The sequence below is a fragment of the Trachemys scripta genome, chromosome 3 (genome assembly GCF_013100865.1).
Source record: "Trachemys scripta elegans isolate TJP31775 chromosome 3, CAS_Tse_1.0, whole genome shotgun sequence".
NCBI classification, from domain to species: Eukaryota; Metazoa; Chordata; order Testudines; family Emydidae; genus Trachemys; species Trachemys scripta.
Genome location: NC_048300.1, coordinates 4539420 through 4560648, shown reverse-complemented (window position 1 = coordinate 4560648; position 21229 = coordinate 4539420). Strand labels below are relative to the sequence as shown.

The following is a 21229-nucleotide window of genomic DNA, read 5'->3' as shown; positions in this document are numbered from 1 at the left end:
CAGGGGACAAGGAGCTGGGGGGTGGGGGGCTGGGAGTTCTGGGGGGGAGCTGTCAGGGGGCAGGAGTGGGGAGAGGGATCAGAGCAGTCAGGGGACAGGGAGCAGAGGGGTTTAGATGGGTTGGGAGTTCTGGGGGGGCTGTCAGGGGGTGGGGAGTGGTTGGATGGGGCATGGGAGTCCCAGGGGTCAGTCTGGGGGTGGGGGTGTGGATAAGGGTTGGGGCAGTCAGGGGACAAGAGGCAGAGAGGCTTAGATAGGGGGTGGAGTCCTGGGGGGCAGTTAGGGGCAGGGGTCCCAGGAGGGGGCAGTCAGGGGACAAGGAACGGGGGGAGGGTTGGGGGTTCTGGGGGGGGCGGAGGGGCAGGGGCGGGGCTAGGGCGGGGCTCCTCCCGTCCTCTTTTTTGCTTGCTGAAATATGGTAACCCTACCAGTGCTGATCAGAGAAGAGGGCGCCGACCCATTGCCCTTTTCTGGTCTCTACCCCCGGCCGCGCCCAGCACAGGGTCCAGGGGTCCAGGCCAGCTCCAGGCCCCCTGCCCAGGGTCCGGGGCAGGCTCCAGGCCAGGCCCTGGTGAGCGTAGCACCAAGGGGAGTGCTGGACCCTCGCAGATGTGGCCCTCTAGTCACTACAGACATGGAGTTGCCAACTTTCTAATCCCACAAAACCGAACGCCTCTGCCCTGCCCCAAGGCCCCGCTCCTCCTCCGAGGCCCCACCCTCGCTTGCTCCATCCCCCCTCCCTCCGTCGCTCACTCTCCCCCACCCTCACTCGCTTTCATTGGGCTGGGGCAGGGGGGTTGGGATGCGGTGTGGGGGGTGAGGGCTCCAGCTGGAGGTGCAGGCTCTGGGGTGGGGGTGGGGATGAGAGGTTTGGGGTGTGGGAAAGGGCTCCAGGCTGGGGCAGGCGTGTGTGAGGGGGTATGGGCACTGGGCTGGGGGTGTGGGCTCTGGGTGGGGCCAGAACTCAGGGGTTCAGGATGCAGGAGAGGGTTCCAGGCTGGAGTTGGGGGTTGGGGTGCAGGGGGGGAGGACTCTGGCTGGGGGGCGCAGGCTCTGAGGTGGGGTTGGAGATGTGGGGTTTTGGGTGAAGGAAGGGGCTCTGGGCTGGGGCAGGGAGTTGGAGTGTGTGTGGGGGTTTTGGGGGTGTGCAGGCTCAGGGAGGGAGTTTGGGTGTGGGAGGGGACTCTGGGCTGGGACAGGGGGTTGGGGTGCAGGAGAGGGTTTGGGGTGTGGGATGCTGATGGCTCTTACCACAGCTCCTGGGAAGCGGCCGCCAGGTCCCTGCAGCCCCCAGGTGCATGGACAGCCAGGGAGGCGCCGCACGCTGCCCTCGCGCCCGCAAGTGCCGCCCCCGCCGCTCCCATTGGTTGCGGTTCCATGCGTCTAGGGGCTGCAGGAACCTGGCGGCCACTTCCGGGAGCCGTGTGGCGCTAGGGCAGGCAGGGAGCCTGCCTTAGCCCTGGGCCCCTGCTGCGCCGCCGACCGAGTTTTTAACGGCCCGGTCAGCCATGCTGATCGGAGCCGCCGGGTCCCTTTTTGACCGGGAGTTCTGGTCAAAAACCGGACACCTGGAGACTCTCCATAGGCAGCCACCCCGCCCCACTTGGCTCCAGGGCCAGGCCCGGGCTGCTGGGAGCTAAACACAGCTGGGTTTGCCCTGAACAGAAACGGCCCATGTGAAAGGAGACAAGTGGAGATGAGAACCCCACAGCCAGGCCGAGCAAACTGGGGGCTGGTGGGGGGCACCCATAGCCAGGCTGAGTGAAGGAGGTTTGGTGGAAGGACACCCCACGGCCAGGCCAAGAGAACGTGGAGTTGGTTACCCCCATGGCCAGGCTGAGAGAACGGGGGATCGGGGGAACCCCATGGCCAGCCCAAGGGAATGGGGGAGTTGTGGGGGGGAACCCCATAGCCAGGCCAAGGGAATGAGGGGGTTGTGTGGGGGGGACCCCACAGCCAGGCCGAGGGAATGGGTGGTTGTGTGGGGGGGACCCCACAGCCAGGCCGAAGGAACAGGGGACAGGAGGCCTGCATGGTGAGGAGCGAGGGCCATGCCGGTGACTGACCTGGCGGTGAGAGCTGCATCAAGCGGCGAGCTGCCCGATGCTGCTGGACTCCCAAACTTTACTGCTGCCGGCAACGTCCTCGCAGGCACAATGGGCCGAGGGATTCTGCTCTTTGTGCTTAAAATTTTCCCCTCTCTTCCCGGGTGGGATGCCTTCCCCTCCCCCGTCCTCCTTGGGACGGAGTCATCTGAGTCATGGGTGTCCTCCTCCGAGCCGGTGGCCGAGAGGGTCTCCGAGGCACGTCTCCGCTCATCGCTGGAGGAGGCCGAGGAGGAGGCGCCAGAGGCCAATCTGAGGATGCGGCTTTGCCTTCTCTCCATCACTAGGCGAACCAAGTCAGGCTGCTTGGCCCTCTTGTGAAGCCTCTCTTTGGCCGAGAGCGAGGCCGATAGGTCTGAGCCGGTGTCCTCCTCGGAGAACAAGATGGGAATCCGGCTTCTGTATCTGGCACTCAGAGGCTTCCTTGGGCCCTGCTTCACCGTTCCCAGGAGAGCCTCGGCTTGCGTAAGGCGCTCGGTCGCCAGCATGGTCTTTTCTAAGCTAGGCTCTCCTGAAACCAGCCGGCCAGTTTCTTCCAAATCCAGTGCCAGCGCGGCTTTGCCTTTAAGCTCCAGCCTCTCCTCCGGGGACTGGGCCACGCCGTTGGGCAGCGTCAGCGGCTCCCCTGCCATCTCCGAGGAGGTTTCGATGTGATTGACCGAGAGCGCGCAGCTTTCCATTTCTCCCCCTTCTAAACCAGAATTCGCACTCCCATTTTCTACCAACCCCAGGTTCTCCTCCAGCGCCTCCTCAAGGATGATCTCCTCCAGTTGGCCCGGAGGGCCGTACTCCTCGTGCCTCACCAGCTGGTTGCCGGAAGACATGACGTTCAGATGGGTCTTCTCAGCAATATGAACAAACGTGCGCTCGACTTTGGTAAAGGGGGAGGACGTCGTGGAAACGGCTGCTGGAGGCTTTGGTTCGGACTTCAGGATGGAGGACAGGGTCCCGGGCTCTGACACATCCAGCTGGCTGCCCAGGGGCTGGGGCCTCTCGCTCTGAGGCGTTAAAGCAGCGAGTGTCCCCAGATCGATGTCTGGCGCCAAGTCGGTGGTGAGTGGAGACTTCTTCATGTCACCCGGGGAAAACAACACCAGCGTTTTGGAGCCTTCCTCCAGTTCTAAATCGCCATCGGCCATGGAAGCACGGCCCTTGGATTCTTTCTGATCATCGGCCAGCAGAGTGGATGGCGCCCCTTCCTGACTGCGCTCCGTGCTTTTCTGACTCACGTCGCTGCTGGAGCTACTGTGCATGTCAATCTCTTCTCCCAGATAACCAGCTTCCTCCTCCTCCTCGTCCTCCTCCTCTTCATCCTCCTCCTCCTCTTCCTCCTCACACTCCCCATTCAGTTCCAGACGGGGCGCCGGCGGTTTACAAGGAGTGGTCAAGACAATGTTTGAGAAGTCGACCTTTTTTATCCGCTGGAGGAACCTCGGCTTTTCCCTAGAGTCTGACACATCCCTTTTAAAGTCTTGATAAGGCAAATTTAAAGGCACCGCCTTGGGCAGACCATTCATTTCAAAAGGGTTCAGTGTAAACACCTGGAACAAGAGAGACGTAAAAAAGAAAACACTTAGTATCAATGTCACAACATCAACCACGGCGGGAAGGGTCATGTGACATGTCTGTCTTCATGCCCATGAACCAGCCTCCCCTAGCACAGGGCACTGGCGAGAGGCAAAGCAACCCTCCAAAACCATGTCCTTGTCATCGGGCAGTCTCCTGTACGCCTGCTCGTCAGTGTCACCTAGGGCATCCAACTCCTTCTACAGCCGGGCACTTCCAGGCTGAATGACAGCCCAATATACATTTAGGACCGCACCCCCTCTTCATTCCATAGAGAATACCCCCTTGCCCCGACCCCTTGTTCCACAAAGAGCAAAGGGAGAATATGGCCTCTCTGGAGTAAACTTCGTTATTATCTGTGTTCAGCACCTTACTGTCACACTCAGCACCACTCAGTTAGAGCCCCACTGCCGTGGGCTTTTGCTTTTCCATCCCCATCCTCCCCGCCCCCTTCCCTGGCTGTCTTATCTGTGTCCCCGTACCATCAGTGACTCCTAGTTCCCCCACCATGGGCTCCCCCTCCTCCCTTCCCCAGTCCCCCACTAAAATGATCAGCAATTAGTGAAGGCTTCGGTAGGTTTTACTATTAACACTCCCGGAGGGCTTTGCTGTTTAAGCTTTGATGTTTTTTTCGACACCCCCCGGTTTAAATCATTGGAAAGATCCTGCAATACCCAGTTGCATTCAGCAAGCTAGAGTCCAGGATCTCTTCTGGCTGTATTACGGGGGGGAGCAGTGTCAAGATAGCTGTTGACTTGAACAATCCAATCTCAAATTCTTTGCCGAGCTGCGCTGGGAATTGGCAAACAGGCAGCAGCTCTGCACAGAATAACGTGCCTTGAATGTCAACACCCTTCATTCTTTTGTGCACCTGAGGCATCGGAAGCAGACTCCGAGTTGGTTCCAGACCGCAGGGGAGCACGGCCGTGTGGAACTCCTTGGTTGCAGGGACAGAGTGGTGAGATGTCCTTTTAGCACACCCACGTCCTTACCTGTGTTACTCTCACTCCCTGGACTTGGTAAAAGAAAGACATCCCAAAGGAATTGTGGTCTGAGGCTGTTCGGCCCCCCCAGCTCTGAGCAGCCGGGTTAGCCTAGGCCGGGGCCGCGCACCCACACTGCAAAGCTCCCACACACACACATTACACCGTGTCTGCCCTGGGGTCGTGCTCCCCCCGGGTGTGGTGCTAGGACTTTCGCCGTGGCTCTTAGGGCTGCAGACAGCTGAGCTCCTGTGCAGTTCTCTCCCAGTGAATTGTTGGACAGCTCCTCTGTCGGCAGGGGCACACGGGGGATGGTCGGACGGCACTGGAGGATTACTGGCACTACCGTGAGTTAGCCTGCGTCCTCACTGCAAAGCCAGGTGGGTTCCAGCCCGCGAGAAAGCAGCACTCAAGCTCTAACCCACCCCCGCAGCCAGCCTGGGCTCATAGGTGCGGGAACTAGGAGTGTGGGCGGGGGGGAGGGGGCGGCCTGTAGCACTGCCAGGTTTGACGCAGGGCTCCACTGCCCCCCCACGCCCAGGATCCTTGCTGCTGGCCCCATGCGCGCACGCAGTTGTGGCCGCAGCCTCGGCCCCATTACGCAGGTCAGATCCCTCCCCCTCCCGGAGACATGGCCCTGCTCCCGGCCCTAGCGCTGGGCGGGGGCGGACAGGGGAAGGGGACTGGCTTTCAGCATCCCCACTATTCAAAGTGTTCCAGCGCCCCTGCCTGGGCTGAACGCACCATGGACTCAGCTGCGAGGGGAGTCAGGAACAGCGTGCGTTAATTCGGCCGTGAAGGCAAGGGCTGACCACGGTGCAGGACCAAGACCTGGCTTCTAAACCTGCATGCCCTGGGCGGGTCATTTCTCCTCACTCTCCCCAGCTAGAAAGCAGGGCTAATGATATTGACCCACCTTTGCAAAGCCCTTTGAGATCTAGGGAGGCAGACGGCTATATGCGGGAGGTGCCGATGGCAGCTCCGTGGTTAAGAGTACGTCTACACTACCATGACTATACCAGCGTAGCTATGCTAGCATAGCCCTGTAGGATAGACACAGCCTCTCCCCAAGTGACTGTAGCTACGATGAGGGAAACATTCTTCCATCCCCACAGCTGTGTCTACACTGGGGGGGTTGTTGCCGGAGACAGGGTTTTTCACACTCCCGATCAAGTGCAGACCAGGCCAGAGATTGCACCACCGATTCCTTTCAACGGGACCACTGCAATTTTTCAGCTCTGTTTCAATGGGACCATTGCAATCTTTGAGTTCTATTGTTTTGAGAAAAACTACTTGGAACGAGAAATCTGAGCTTGTTTGAATTTTCAGAGACGCTTCTGATTCCAACAGTAGCTGCTGAGTTACAGTGGTTCCAAAAATCCCTTCTTCCCGATTTTCCGCCTGGGGAGTCTCACCTTCCATCAGAACCTTATGGGCAAAAGGCAGACTCCTCAGAGCCCACGCACAGCACAGCAGCCCGGAGGGACCTGACCCAGGGAGCCCAGGTCTCCTCGGCAAAGAAGGGTGATGGAACTGAAAGGGTCTGGATTTTCTCCAATACATTGGGGGGAAGAAGGAGGCTCAGGATTGGGACTGGGAGGGGAGGCTTGGCACCTTCTCGCTGCTGGGGCCGAAGGAGAATGGATCAGCCCCAGGTGTAGATTAGAGCAGCCCGGAGGCTGCCCTGGCTTGCGCCTCCTGCTGCCAGAGTCCCTCTGGGCAGTACAGCAATAAAGAATTGCCAGGGTGCAGATCTGTCTCTGTTATGCCTCCTCCTGCCTCTGCTCAGCTCCAGAAAGCTCCCCATGCCAGGAGATTCTGTGCGGAGGAGATGCTCCATGCCAGAAGCCTGGCTGAGTCTCCCTGGGGCTGCAAGCCATACCCTCCTTTCAATCTCTTTGATTTCAAGCATTGGAAACCACAGGGAATTCAATCTTGAAGAAACACTTTGTGAGAGACAGAGCAGGCTGCTAAGGGACTCAAAGCCAGACAAACCTAGGAAATACAGCGTAAAGCCATAGATCTGTGTAACCCCATGCCCCCCCAGTGCACAACGAAGTCACCACAAGTGACACAGCCTCTGCTGCAGGCAATCTCACAATGGTCCAAAAACTCCCAGCCGTCGAGCAATCCCGGCGAGGCAAAAATCAGAGGGATCGACTCCCACATTACACTGCAAGCCCGGAGACCACGCATTCCAGCCTCAGCTCTGTCCCTGATGGCTTATCACAGCCTCCACCTTGGGGATAATTTAGTATTCGCCCCTTTCCCAGGTAGCGGAGCTTACAAGAAGTCTCTCTATACAGAGCTGGGACAGAACCTGGTCTCTAATAGAGCAGCCAAATCTCATACACCTTGACACACAGTCTTTCAGAGAAACAGGCCAAGTTAGGAGCTTGTTTAACCCATGCCAACACAATGGAGCTTTGTATCAACTCTCCGCCCCAGGTTCTGAACCCACAGCCTGCAGCTTTATAGGACAGACCGCAGTCACTTCAGCTATAGGCTAGGAGCCGCTAGCCGGAGGAAAAGAACGCTCTTCTCCTCTGGGTAGACCAGGCCTTACAGGGGAGATACAACACCCAGTGTCCAGCTGACCTGCCAAGCATCACACTGCCAGCGTTGAACACATGCTTGGTGCAGGTTAGTTACACGTTCCTGCACCGCTGGTAAAATAGTCATTATGTGTGATAGATACCGTCCCTGCCACACACGAGGGGAAGGTACCCTGAGCGGTAAACCAAGAGCCGTGGGATGTGCTGTCCGAGTAGAGACCTTGGATCTACGCCCAGCTCTACCTGCGGTGACTTGGTGCGAATTCTCACGTCATCTTGGTGAGCGATCGTTACCTTGCCAAGGCAGCAGCGACACCTTGGCTCACAATACAGGTGAGGAGGTATTTGCAGCCATCAGGGGAGGAGTGGGATTAGAACTCAGCCCTGGGCTGGTAGGTAAGCGCACCTTCCCCATAGTACTGGGAGCAGACTCTCTCTGACTTGTCTTCTCCAAACTTTTCACGTCATGGCAAGCCTGCTTGAGGTTATCAGCTGAAAGTCGACAACTCTGATCCCTTCAGGCCTGCTGAGAATTGATCGCAAATCTGAATGAAACACTGGCTGCCTCCGACATCTCAGTGAGCTCCTGGAGTGGGGAGATGCTCACAACCCTAGCTCACTAGTTAAACATGAACCTGGAGCTCCAGGCAGAGCTGACAAGTGAACCAAAGCAGGCCCGCCCTTGGCAGAACAGTAACACACTAGGGATTATCTAACCAAATAAGCACATTCCTGACCTGCGAGGATGGAACAAGAACACCCCGAGTAACTACATAAACAAACTCCCAAGAGCTGGTACAGGAACGCACTGACCCCTCGTAAGAGAAGCAGGGGATGGCAGGATAACGGATGAGAATGTTTGGTTCGAACTCGCAGGTACAAGGTACAGGCTGATAACGAAAAGTGTATGGAATGTAATATGTAACTTGTTTGTATCGATGTATAAAAGGAGAGTGGAAGAAGGGGTATTTTTGTATTGATCTAGGGGACAGAACTGTTACCTTCGCACAGGCATACGTGTTAGTGTATCTGTAGCTCCTATGGGGCACCGGCACCGTGCTTTGTCAACAATGAACCTGGCCGAGCACCTCTGCCATCAAACTGAGCCTGTGGTCTTTCTTGATGAGTAACTCGAGGTCTGCGGAATCAGCAGTCTGCATTCTCTGCTTGTGCGGCTAACACCGGAGCTCCGAGAACAGCTGCACTAGCAGCGCTGACAACTCTGCAGCACCAGCAACATGAACAACTGCCAGCACTGCATCCCTGGAAACCAGAGGTCTTATCATTTGCGCCTCCTGGGAAAACAGAGTGAACTCAGCTGGGTGACAGTCCAGCCCAGCTTACCTGGGGTTCACAGAGAAGCTCTTGAAAAAGAGTAAGCCCTGTCTGTCTAACAACTGAGCTCTTCCACTTGTTGCTAACGGTCAGCATGACACATCACAGAAGGCTCTTCCAAGAGATTTAAAGGAGAAGGGATGAAAGAAAACACCATCACCAGGCTTGTGCCTTTGATTCTTTAATAAGGTTTTGGTAGTATACAAGCTTTTTCCGATTGTCTGGGTTAACATACATGGATTTAAAAAAGGCACAGAATCCATTGCACAGCTTCTGTTTTGTTTTTTAGATGAAGTTGCTCATTTGTTGTGGTTTCAAGTGTAGGATCTTACAGTACTCGGCAGCATTTACAGCGTGTTCTACATACAGGTATTCAGTGCATGCTTTTATACAGGAGTTAGAATTCAAATTCTCTCTCAGGATCTCTATATACACAATAATACAGTGCTTTTCTTCTGAAAAAAAGCTTTAAATTGTTTCTTGCATGCTTGGTCTGCCCAGGAGAATAGTGCAAGCATATAATACAGTGTTATTGCAGTACAAAAAGGCTGAGGGGTTTACCTTAGGCTCTAAAGGGATTAGACACAGGAAGAATAAAAAGGCTCAGGGAAAAACAAGCTTTGGACCCCTTCAGACAACTTGGTCCTTCCAAACCAATCCCTCATTACCTTTTAAGCTCCAGCAGGCAGTTCCCCCACTGCAATGGGCTTCCTCTGAATACAACGACAGGCAAGACCTGCTGTCAGACAAACGTGAGTCTGTCGAATGTGCTTCCGCGAAGACACTAGCCTGGAGGGTTGCATAAAGGGGACTTTCTCAAGAACCAGACCCCCAAACTGAACTTTCCACAGCAAACCAGGCGGCTTATCCACACTCAGCACCACTGTGTCCAGGCTAACCGCATGTCGTAAGTACATCGGCACCATCGAATTCTGTCTGCTTGAAACAGAAACAACAACTACACTCTTCCCCCCCACACACACACACACCTTAGCTGTCTGATTTGGACTCGATCTGGCTTAGCAGCGACAGACGCGCAGCAATGAGCCATTGGCTGTGGGAGATAATGCAAAGGAAGGATATGCTGGTCCCTGAGTTTTTTCATGGGAGCTGGAAGGTCCAAGAACAGAAAGCAAGTTCCCAACGCGACTCAGAGCACTGCATTGGGAACGGGAAGAGGCCTTAGTCCTGAGGAATGCAGATAGCAAATAGACAGCAAGAGTTTTAGTCCAGTCTTCCCTGTAACAGCTTTCAACTGTTGGGGCCTCAGCATATCCTGGAAGTGACATTATGCTCTGCCAGCAGCGACTGAGCTCACTGGGGACTGGGAAACTCGGCAGAATTTACTACAGCGAGGGGGAGAGGCAACATCTGAGTGCCTGAAGCAGCTTTCCTTCCAAGCCAGCTGCCCCAGGAGGTAACCCGGAGCAGGTGCCCTCACTGAATACAATCCCATAGGACTGCGATGCTAGTCTGCAGACGCCTGTTACTCCAAGATTCGGCAGCACCGGTCTCATGGAGATGATCTCCTTTCCCAGTGTCTGACCACTGGAAGCTACACTGTCCTCCTCTTGATCTTTAGAGGTGCATACGCCACACCCATCGCTATGCTGGCTGTGTGCCCGGCTTTTCACTGTGTGCGCTTTTCGGGTTTGCCTCACACCCCTTGGCAAGACGTGCTAGACCTGTGAAGACGTGCCAATGCCCCTGCCCCTGCCCCCGAACTCCCTACGTCTCCTGCGATTACCATCCCCGGGAGAGTCTGCCTCCAGCTGTCTGCTTGAGGAGCCGCACCGATGGGGAAGGACTGTTTTCACTATCCACAAGAGACCTAGGAAACGGCGAGCAAAGTGGAAGGAAAACGATGCCAAACGTGTTCTAGTCTCCGATTGCGAAAGCAGCGTGATAGCAGCAAGAAAGAGGAAGAAGAAAAAAGCCTGCAAAGCCAATCCCTTCCCCAAGCAGTAACAGCCCATGTAAGTTAGCAGTGCTGGCCAGGAGCCTGACGTGGTTTTCTCAGGAAGGACCAAGCTGAAGGGGCAGGCATCCCATGAGCACCCCCTTTATTCACCTGGGAGCGTGGAACAGCGTTTGCAATGAGCGTGTTTCATGTTGGCCAATCACCTGCCTGCGCTTGTGATGAAGCTGATGAGGAGGAAGTTCTGGGAGTTCTTGTAAGGAAGATACAAGCCGGGTTCGCTGGGTGACAGGAGCCAACATGAAACGCCTTTTGCACCCTGAAAAAATAAAACCTCCCAACACAGAGCGAGTTTCTCTCTGGATGTTAAGATGCATGCAAGTGAATGTAGCATGGAGGTTAGTTTCACCCCCACCTTACGTGGTTTAGCAGCTTGTTAAAAAAATGGACATTCATTGTAAGATCACTTCCCACAATGGTTTTTGTGGTACAAAGAAGGAATTTCAATACATCAAGTGAGAGTTAGAAACATTTCCTATACATGAATCTTTGTGCTGTCGTGTGGAACTGCCAATGCAGATCTCTATGTTACAGTGACCCAGACAAAGAGCACACGGTACGAGAATGCAGCAAGGGAAGGAACTGGCACACCGATCAGCCTTTACTCTTTGTATATAACAACTGAACAGTGCACAAAAAACATTCTCATGGACTCAAGCGCTCACAAGTGACAGCAGGGCCCTCCCCATCACAGCATTCTGTCATTGGAAAACAGCTGCAGGTGAATGGAAACAGAAACGTGCTATGAGACACTGGGACGGACTAGGCGCCAGGCCCTTTGCTCTAATCTGCATACACACGTAGGATAATCCACTCAAACCAGACACGACAAGGGTATGGCCCTTTGTTCCACTGAGGTTCTCCTTTGCAATAGCCCTTGGGGTACTTGTATTGATGGACACAGGCCCACTGGCCTTGCCAGAACAGAAAGCCCGTGCTATGCCTCTGTGATAAACCTGGCCCATCACACTCCTGTCAGGGCTCACAGACACGTGCAGAACTGCCATACAATCAGCAATGGAAGCTCCAGCAAAAAACCCCACCGTCACCATGGGGGCAAGGTGAGAAGGGGGGGGGGGGCATATTTGGCTTATATTGGCCAGCCTCTCCAGTGACCCGGTCGTATCCGCCTATCCGTGTGCGGCGGGAGGGCAGATGGAGGGCAGCCAAGCTAGGAAGAAAGGCACCCCATGTTTTCAAGCTGAGAAGTATTTGGGGTTGTTTGTTTACTAGAAACAGAAAGAGGCGTTTAGGGATTTTCAGGGCTTCAGACCTTGTCCGGGAGAAAACACAATCCCGCTTTTATCAGCAAGCCTCTCAAGGCACGTCTGCACCGCAAAAAACCCCACTCCCGCTGCAGCGAGTCTCAGAGCCCAGGGCAGCTGATTGGGGCTCATGATACAGGGCTAAACAGCAGAGTAGACATTCCTGCCTGGGCCCCGAGCCTGGGCTTCAGCCCGAGCGGGAACATCTACACGGCCATTTTCAGGCCCACGGCACGAACCCGGGTCAGCTGACTCAGACGCTGAGACTGGCAGCGGCAGGTTTTTCTTGCAGCGTAGACATACCCTGGCAGGCAGCTCTGTCTCTTCCCCCTGAGCAATGCTAGAGTTTGGCCAGCAATTATCTCCCTAGACTCACTGACCACCAAAGAGATTTCCACCTTGAATGCACTAGGATACGAGGGCTCTCAGCTATGCAGTGCAAGCTACATAGAAAGTGCTTCAGCTCAAGGTAAAGATCTGATTGGGGCAGGTCAAGGCTCTCCACTACACCTCATATTATCTAGCAGAAAAAGCATTACAGGTTAACGATACACAGTACTGCTCATGTGGCCGGGGAGTGCAGAGATTCCATCTATCCCACTGAAGAGATGCATATTTCACTGGACCGAATGACTTTACGTGACGGATCTCCTCCCCAGGCCATGTTCATGAGCAATAGAAACCCTACCCTATCCTTGCTAGAGTACTCTTGTGCCACCACGGAGCACTTAAATGCAGAACACACATGTCAAAGTGAACTAAGTGCTAATAACACGCAGAGGAAGCATGTCAGAAAATGACGATGCAGGGGGGAATGACCTGGCATTGATTTCAGTGCTAGTGTCAAAGACGCTGGTGGGTAGCCTATTTATTAGTTAGCTGTTTAACATGAAAGAATCTAAAATATAAACGATTTCTTCTTTCACTCATTCCTTGCCCCAGGATCATGGCTCTGGATTCAGGGTAGTGCATTTCTGTATGAGACACACACCAGCGACCAGTGAAACCCCAGGATGCTTTTTGGGATAGTCCAGGTATTAGCCCCAGTGTCCCAGCCTAGCTTCTTCCAGCTCGGGTAATTACACTCTGCCTCCTGAACTTCTCCCTGCAGTGTCAAATTCTTTCTTAGGTCAGGATCTCCTGGGATGCAGGCATTTAAATGGGAGGAGAAGTGATTCCTATTACATATCTATACACTTTGGAAAGTGCTTTGGGATCATTTGGGATGGCATGTGCTACCGAAAGGTAAAACACTCTAACATTATTGAATAAACTCTGAAATGGGCTTTTTCAAGCTCAGACGAATGAAAGACTTCCAATTTCTCTCTGGAGCTCTGAGAACTACCTGTCAATCAGACAGGAAGCGCTCTCCAGTTCCCCGTCTCTAAATGGCTTTGCTTTGCTACAAACTGTCTGAAAAGTGCAGTGCCCCGGTCCCTCACCCCGATTCCCTTAGGAAACCCATGCAATGGAGAAAAGGCTGAAGTGCCGAGGGTCACTTCTTGCCTCTAGTCTAACTAGAAAGCCTGAAACAAAGGCCCCGGCTCTCAGAGCAGGCGACTGTCACAGCCATGTCCTGCCAGACAACTGCTCTGTGCCACCAAAGACAATGGATAGGTCAAATCCTCAAGGCCACCAGCACCCGGCAGCGCAGGGGGACGGAGTCGGGCACTGCCCCCAGGGAACCCTTTGGATGAAGTGGTGTGGTTAGTTTGAAGCACAGAGCAAACACCGCCTGGAGCTTTAGTTTTGTTTCCCATATGGGAGCTGTCACAACCGAGCGCCCTTTGAAATGAGGAGGATTATTAACAGGCCTTCGCATCAGCTCAGTGGCACTGCAATGCGTGGGTGGTGTCAGCAAAACAGGGAAGTGGCTCGGAGGAGCTGTGCATCTCCCCCCGCCCGCCCCCCCAGTGTGAAGAGACATTCCTCCCCAGTGAGGTGCCAGCTGCGAAAATGCCCTTTAAACAGCTTCTCCACTTCAGCGAGGGAAGGGAGCAAGTTTACAAAGCATAAAGCCAGTCTCCTAGACCCCCACCTCTGAACGCAGTCTCTGAGGTATGCAGGGGAATGTGGGGGGCAGGAGACAGGCTGGGGGGGTGTAGGGGAATGTGGGGGTAGGGGGCAGGTTGTGGGGATGCAGGGGGATGTGGGGATAGCAGATAAGAACTGTGCAGGGTCAGGTGAATCTGTGGGGTGAGGCCAGGAAGCCAGGGAGCACCGAGGAGGGAATGTCTGGGGAGGAGACTGAGCGGGCTAGGGAGGGAGACAGGCCAGTGATAAGAGAGAGGGATGGAGAGTGAGGGAGCCCTGCCCTGCAGCCAGCGTGGAGGCCGCATTTTTGCATGTGCATCTCAGTTTGAATTTTGACCCTGAATTACTCCCACCCACCCACCCTGGACACCAAGTTCACAAACCAGAAAGCAAATAACCCTCCAGTCTATGTCTGGATCCACAGCGATAGCCAGAGGGATCTGTCTGAATCTTTGGACTAGTGTCAGCTTGGCAGGAAAATGCCTCGCCCATCCCTCCGGTCGCGGGCAAGGCAATGCACTGGTGGCGCCTAAGTTAGGCTTGCAACATGGCTAAGCTAGGCAGATGCCTCTGGCTGGTGCCCCTCCCCGCCAGGAGAGACAGCTTTAAGGGGATGCTGGGAGGAAGGTTGCAGCTGCGTCTGGAACTCACCATATCCAGGGGGCCTGGCCCTCCCCTGCCCCACACAGGAAAACTGGTGAGGTCTGCCCCTTTCAGAACACCCCTGGCAGCAGCCTCGGGCATCACCATGTCGTTTGGTCCTACCCCGCGGGCAGGGAAGGGTGACAGAGTGAGAGACGCTCGTTGTGTGTGTGTGCGGGGGGTGCCATTCACCTCACTACCACAACGGACTCCTCTCCTGCACCCTATCAGCCGTGCAGCTAAAAGGGACTTGGGCAAGGGATGAAAGCAGCAGAGCCCCTGGGCAGAAGACGACTACAAACGTGGGGGGAAGCACCCCAAACGGGTGAAGGGTTGATATTCTTTTCCTTTCCAAGCCTCTTTGGCTGCTGGCTTTTGTTTACCTGCTTCTGACGCAGGCCACCAAAGATTAACGTCCCCAGCAGCAGAGCGCCACAGAGCCCGTGTTGGTCTAACGGCAGCACGCAAGGGCTGGGAGAGCGCTTCCCGTGACAGTGCTCAGAGCTTGCCCTTGCGCTCTAGAAGGTCTTTGCAGGAGACTAATGCACCAGCTCAAACGAGGGCCAATGACTCACCAAGGATGGTGTGATCCAGACAATGGAGGAGGGAGATTGGAGACCTTTGCCTAGAGCTTCCTAAATTAGCTTCACTCAAGCATTGATAGCAAAGTTTTCACAGAGAGGGGTTAGAAGTCAAGGTCTCGTCAGCTCTTTGCTATGGGACGAAGGGATGGAAGACTATGGGTGTTGGGCATAGAAAAGAAGGAACTGAGGGGGCCCAGACCGCACATGGAAACCAGGATATAGGATAGGAGGGTTTTTGCAGATAACATACAATTTGATCTGCACTGGATTCTACCCCACTGTGGTCTCACAACGTTAGTGGGGCTTATTTTGAATAAGAGTGGTAAATACCGACAGGGAACACGTGCTGTGCAGAATGGGGCACAGGCCAACAATAACAGAACGCTGCTCATTCAGGAAACAAGCACCCCCGGCTCCCGGTCCTAAACATTGCTAATGCACACAGATAGAAGGCACCAAAGTCTGACTTCACAAAGACCTCCCCACGCCAATCTCCTTTGCCCCCATGGGGGTCCACAAATATGCTTGGCACTGGGCCCACAAAAGGTTAATCCAGCTCTGATAATTAAAGGCTTGTAATTATGCTAGCCCTCTCATTTATTAACTGGCAGAACATTGGATTCTTCCAATCCTCTGGAACTACTCTAATTTTCCAAGACTTTTAAAAATTAACGTCAGTCATCTGGACAGCTCTTTGGCCAACTCCTTTAAAACTCTTGGGTGGGAGTTCTCCAGTGTGGCTGATTTTCACATGCATAGCTTTAGTAAATGCTGTATGTTCAAGAACATGCTGTCCAGTAAAAGCAAATGTTATGACAATACAAAGAAAAAAAAATCAGAGTTGATCAATCCTTCAGAAATCATCTCCCAGAACATTATTCTCGAGGGGAGCGAAAGCTTGTTTTTCCCTGGTTTCTACACCTAGCAACATAGGAGGGACCAAATTGGTCCCTCTACTCTGGTTTCCCCACTCTGGCAGGGACCAATGCCTTGCTGATGATAGGACTAAACCCCAAACTGCAGCGGAAGTTTTTGAACTACCACAAAAAGGCTGCATACATCACAAATCCAAAGAGACGAACAGAGCACTCCTGTGAGGACATGCATGGACCACAATTGAGAAGGAAGCACTCCTGGTGATTCAGTCTGCATCAGCCCTCTGATGCAGTACAATGTCAATATTAGAATTCAGCATCTCTCTCTTAACACCCAGCTCGGTCTTGCCTGGTCACATCAGCACATTCTCTGCTGTCTGAGCTCCCCAGAACTGGGCTCGGTTCCTTCTCCAGAGTCCTCTCCTCTGGGCTCAGGTCCCTCTAAACCCCTACACCTCCCCAGTGCCCCTCTCCTTTCATAGACCAGCACTCACTTGCATCTTCTCTCAGAAGAACAGACCCAGGGCTCAGTTCAAGAGACGATAAATACTGCATTCACTTAACCACAGTAGGCTGTAATCCAAGCCTGTCCGTACACTGCAGCTACACCTGGAGGCGCAATAGTCCCCAGAGAACATTGACAGATGACACCGGGGTTCTGATGACAATGTCAATCACCCCTGACGTTCCAGAGCCCCTCAGACTCCAGGCACTGTTTCAGATGGGGTCTCCTGGGGCTCCGTGCAGCGGGTGCTGAGGTCCAAGGCCCACAAGAAACCTGATCTAATTAGTAAGAGAAAGCAAACTGGCATGCTTTGGGATATGGCTCTCCACGGGCACCAGGAACATGTGCCAGGCAGGAGAGTCTCTAGAGAAGCAGCAAAATAATACCTAGAATTCCTGGAAGTTACTTTCCTCTTTTCCTCACGTGACAGCTGAGAACAGCTACCCTGGGACTCCGTATGCTCACCCGTTCATTGACAAAACACACCAAAGCAAAATCAGAGCTATCACAAGAACAGACATGGCAAGGCAAGGTGGCTGTGCTGGTTCGCCTATGAAAAGCCAGAGTGCCTGACGCTTCAGGGATTTTTCAATACAGCGATCTGCAGCTAGGCCGGTAAGGAAACCCTTACTAGCCCACTACACTGGGCAGCGTTCCCGGGGCAACGCAGGTAGGTTTGGAGCAGCTGTAGGAGGGGAGAACAGACAAACAGGCTCACTGTCACACACCAGACACAGTCACAGGGGACAGAAAGGTGCGGTCACCGTGTGAAAAACAGACTGCAACAAATGTTCTGGGATTTCAGAGCAACAGAGAAACGGTGACCGGACTCCACAGAGAGACAAATCCTGAGGGACTAACTCAGCCAAACCTCCAGGGGGACTCTCCCTGAATCCAGGCCGAGTCAGACGGCCCCCAGATTTGGCCCAGTGTAACAGACTAATGACGACAAACCTGACCTGGATTTTACTGGAGTGTGGGTGCTCTCTGAACCTGCACTGCCTCTCCACTCCGGGCCTAACCTGAAAACATGTTTGGCGTGTGCGTGTGTTCCGTGAGGCAGCCGTGAACTCACAACCCCGTGGCTGCACGATACCACTACGGAGCCCAGCAGAGGAGCTCTGGAGCCAGCGCACTAATACATGTCATATTCACCGGGGCTATTCCCATCTATCTTCAGCCGGGATGCAGCCTCGCCCGGCGTGTCGGATGGCTGGAGCGGCCGGTGTTCTCAGTCTGGGTTTTCTCTCGCCTGGGTCTGGCTGAGGGGGCGTTGGAAGTTACAGTACCTTAGGCCATGTTGTCTGGGGTTCAGTATTGCGTTAAGTGGTGACGCACTGTGGGGAGGTGGGCGTTATTATTGCATTACGGAGGCTGCTGCTCCTCCGTACGGGCTATGTTTTATGGGTGAAGCGGGCCCACACCTGCTGGAGCTGGGACCTGGAAATGCGGAGGACAGAAGGCATGAGTCTGTGGTTTCCTGCCGTGAGGGGCATGTGCCTGCGGTGGGGCATGCGCACGGGGCTGCTCTCCGCTGACCGGCTGCGCTGTATGAAAGTGCCACCGAGCTGAGGGTAGTGCTCTGTCTCCAGGGCTGAGGAGGAGAAAACGGAGGACGCCAGTCTTCTGAGGGGGCTGTACCTCGGGAGGGAGTGCTGGGAATGCCTGTCCTCCTCCAACTGAAAAAGACCAAGAAGAGTGGAGGAAAAGGTGTCAGGTACTCGCTCCTGGTTTGTGCTGTGCATGCTGCAGACATCTTCGCTGGCGGGTGGCAAATGCTTTCGTTCTAGGCTGACCTTACCTACTGCTCTGCATTGGTAAACTGTGTCAGGCTGCCTGGAGACCCTACGGGACAACTAACACCTGCACTCAGATTGCATCAGGGGAGCGGGGCCGTCCTGCCTCCCCCAGTGACGTGGGAGCGTGACAGAGAGAGGGAGCGGAGGACTCCTGCACACCAGCCCCCTGCCCCAGCTGCCAGGCACTGGCTCCGCAAGCCACCTCCATCGCCTGCTCCTCTGCATCATTCAGCTTGGCACTGCAGCTAGGCCATTCGGACAGACACCTTGCGTACAGGTAACAGCCAACAGCGGGGCACTGCTGGAAACTCTCTGCTAAGACCCGATACCATCACATTCCCTGACTAGCCAGGTCTGGTGGCAGGCTCCTTCCAGGGTCTCGACGGCTGGCCCCTGGGATTCGCAAATGAACCCTCCTGTGAGCGGACAGCTCAGTCCTTTCTCTTGCCTATGCCGCTGAAACCACAGTGTGTTGCCTCCGCCCGTCGCCCCAACAGGTGCAGGCTTGGGACACCGGCCCTGGGCACGGGGAGAATCAGGGGCTGCTTGGAAGGCAGTCAGTGCGGAGTGACCACTGCAGCCATTTCTCAAAGGAAGTTAAAGGGCCTGTCTAGAGTGGAGCCCAGGGAGGAGGGAGATGTAAGCCCCTTCTCTGACCCTGGGCGGGCCAGGAACCTGGGAGTTCTAAGACACGCTCGGGTTCGCTGTCGCTCCACCCTGCCCCAGTCCACCTCCAACAGGCCTCTTCCTGCCCCACGTGCCCCTCTGCCCCCACTCACCCATGACAAGATGTTGGTTTATGCTGGTGGGACCTCAGTGCACCACTGACTGCTAAGGAAACCGACACACTCCTTCAGGAACAGCGCCCAGCCTTCCCCGTGTGCTGAGGGAAATGGAGGCTTTCCAGCCACGTTCCCTGGATCTTTAGCTTCAGGGGACTTGGGAATACTAACCCGCTCCTCCCTTTTCCACAGCTGTCTGCCTGAGCCCCGATGAGCACGCTTGTCTCTCAAGTCCACTGACAGCCGTCAGGCCACCGGCGGCCAGAAGGCCCTCAAAGCAGCATCCTTCCCAGTAAAGGCTCTATCCGCTCCTCCTTCGTGCCCCTCCTGGACAGACACTTCTCGGAGGAGGACTCGGCACTCCCCGGGAGAGCTGATAGCACAATCCGAGCAAAGGGGTGTGGGAGGGTATCGTGACTTGGTGGGGAAAATCAGCTGCATCTTGTCTATGCCAAGCCTGTCCTCCTGACGCAAACACACACACGTAGACGCTGGCTGAGCTCCCCCACCTGATCACATGGCCTTCCAATATTCCCCTCCCACATCCCTTTGGTAGTTACACGGTCAGTTCTTGAGGACGGGACCTTATCTAAATGCCAAGACCGACAAATCCCAGCCAGCACATGCACTTTCTCACCCAGGAGCCAATCTCCCGTTTGGGTACCTGCTGTAAAAGTACAGATGACTGGGCATGTCCTTCATTTAGTTCAACTCACCCTAGTGCTCCGACTCCTGCTTTCTGTGCTTGGCAGACTCAGAGTCCCTTCTCTGCCAGCGATGGAGCGCGGTTAGGCTTATAAGTGCTTCTCAGGGGACCATTAGACCATCCAGTCTGACCTCCTGCATCACACAAGCCAAGGACCCTCACCCTCCAGCCCATACAAGGTGTCCGAGGTGCCCTTCTATACCCATCACGCATGATGAGGTATGGCTGCCTTTTGGGGTGGGCTGGGAGTAAAGCAGTGTCTCCTTTAATTGGATGATTCGCTAATGTCTGAACTCTACCGCCAAAGCACCGAGGACCCAAGGACCCAATACGTTTATGGAATTTATGCCGGGGTTAATGGATGGGAAGGCGCTCCTACCTTGTCTCACTGATATCTGTTAGACACAGTCTCTCACTGCCTGCCACTTGGTGCTAGGGTTGTCGTATAATTCTGATCTGGACAGACCTGTGTGCAGTATGCCTTTCCTCAAGGGGCAGGGAGGAGGCAGAATGCAGCAGGCTATGGTATGGCTTAAAGGAATCTAGTCGGGTAACTACTACTGAACTGTAGGTCGGGATTGCCATGAGCCAGAGCGCTAGTTAATACATGTAAATGAGCTATACTTTATGTAAATTGCTGTCTTTCTTCCCTGAGCCTCCTACTGCAAAGGCCATTTGGTTCCACGTATAGAGCCCAGAATCCAAAGAGCTTCTTCTCACAGGCACGATCTCTTGGAAGAGATACACCTTCTCTGTGTGTGTGTTATATATATATATATATATATAGATATATGCGCCCACTGGCCATCTACTGTATTTATCTACTTATAGGCACTCAGGCCTCTGAGGCTGGCTCTACACTCACGGGTTGCCGCTGAGTGGGGAGCCGGTGGCACACGCCCAGGCCCAGCTCTCACTCTCTCCACTCAGTGACGTTAGTCTGGCTTGGTGGCACTTACACAAGTTGGGGCAGCGTGGGTACATCCCGCTTCCCATCCACGCAGCCCGTGCTCTGCACAGCACAGCCCATCTCTCCCCAGTGGGGAATGGTTCCCTAGGCCCCCATGGGGTGCCCCGGGGCAGTGGGGAGGGGCGGGCATCGGTGAAGGCACCAGCCCCTCCTTCATAGCCAGTAGCAGCAGGGAACTGTGGGACCCAGAAGAAGATATTAGGGACCAGAGGGGCAGGCCGTGGGGGACAGAGCTCCCAGGGTCTTTTGGAGCAGGGGAAGGGGGCAGGGGCAGGAGAGTCTGAAACAGACTACTACATTTTGCCCCTCCATCCTATTCTCCCTTCTTCTGCTCTGGTCCCTTGGTACTGCCCCACCCCCTCCCTGCCTGCCCCTTCTGCCCAGCCCCCTTCCAACCTGTCCCCTATGTCCCTGCCCCCTCCAGCCTGTCATCCTCGGCCAGGCTCTGGCCCCCCTGCCCAGACCCTCCTCGCACCTGCCCGTCCCCGGCGGGGAGCCGGGTCAGCCGGGCCCGCGGGGAGCCGGGTCAGCCGGGCCCGCGGGGA

General features: G+C 54.9%; 1 protein-coding gene across 2 annotated transcripts in view; it reads right to left on the bottom strand.

The window, feature by feature from the left end:
• TTBK1 (tau tubulin kinase 1) overlaps window positions 1-21229 on the bottom strand; it is a 152125-nt gene that overhangs the window by 11058 nt on the left and 119838 nt on the right. For both annotated transcript variants that reach the window (XM_034764007.1, XM_034764008.1), the window contains one exon: window positions 2067-3646. In XM_034764007.1, the coding sequence (XP_034619898.1) occupies window positions 2067-3646 (1580 nt within the window). The remainder of the gene's footprint in view (window positions 1-2066; window positions 3647-21229) is intronic.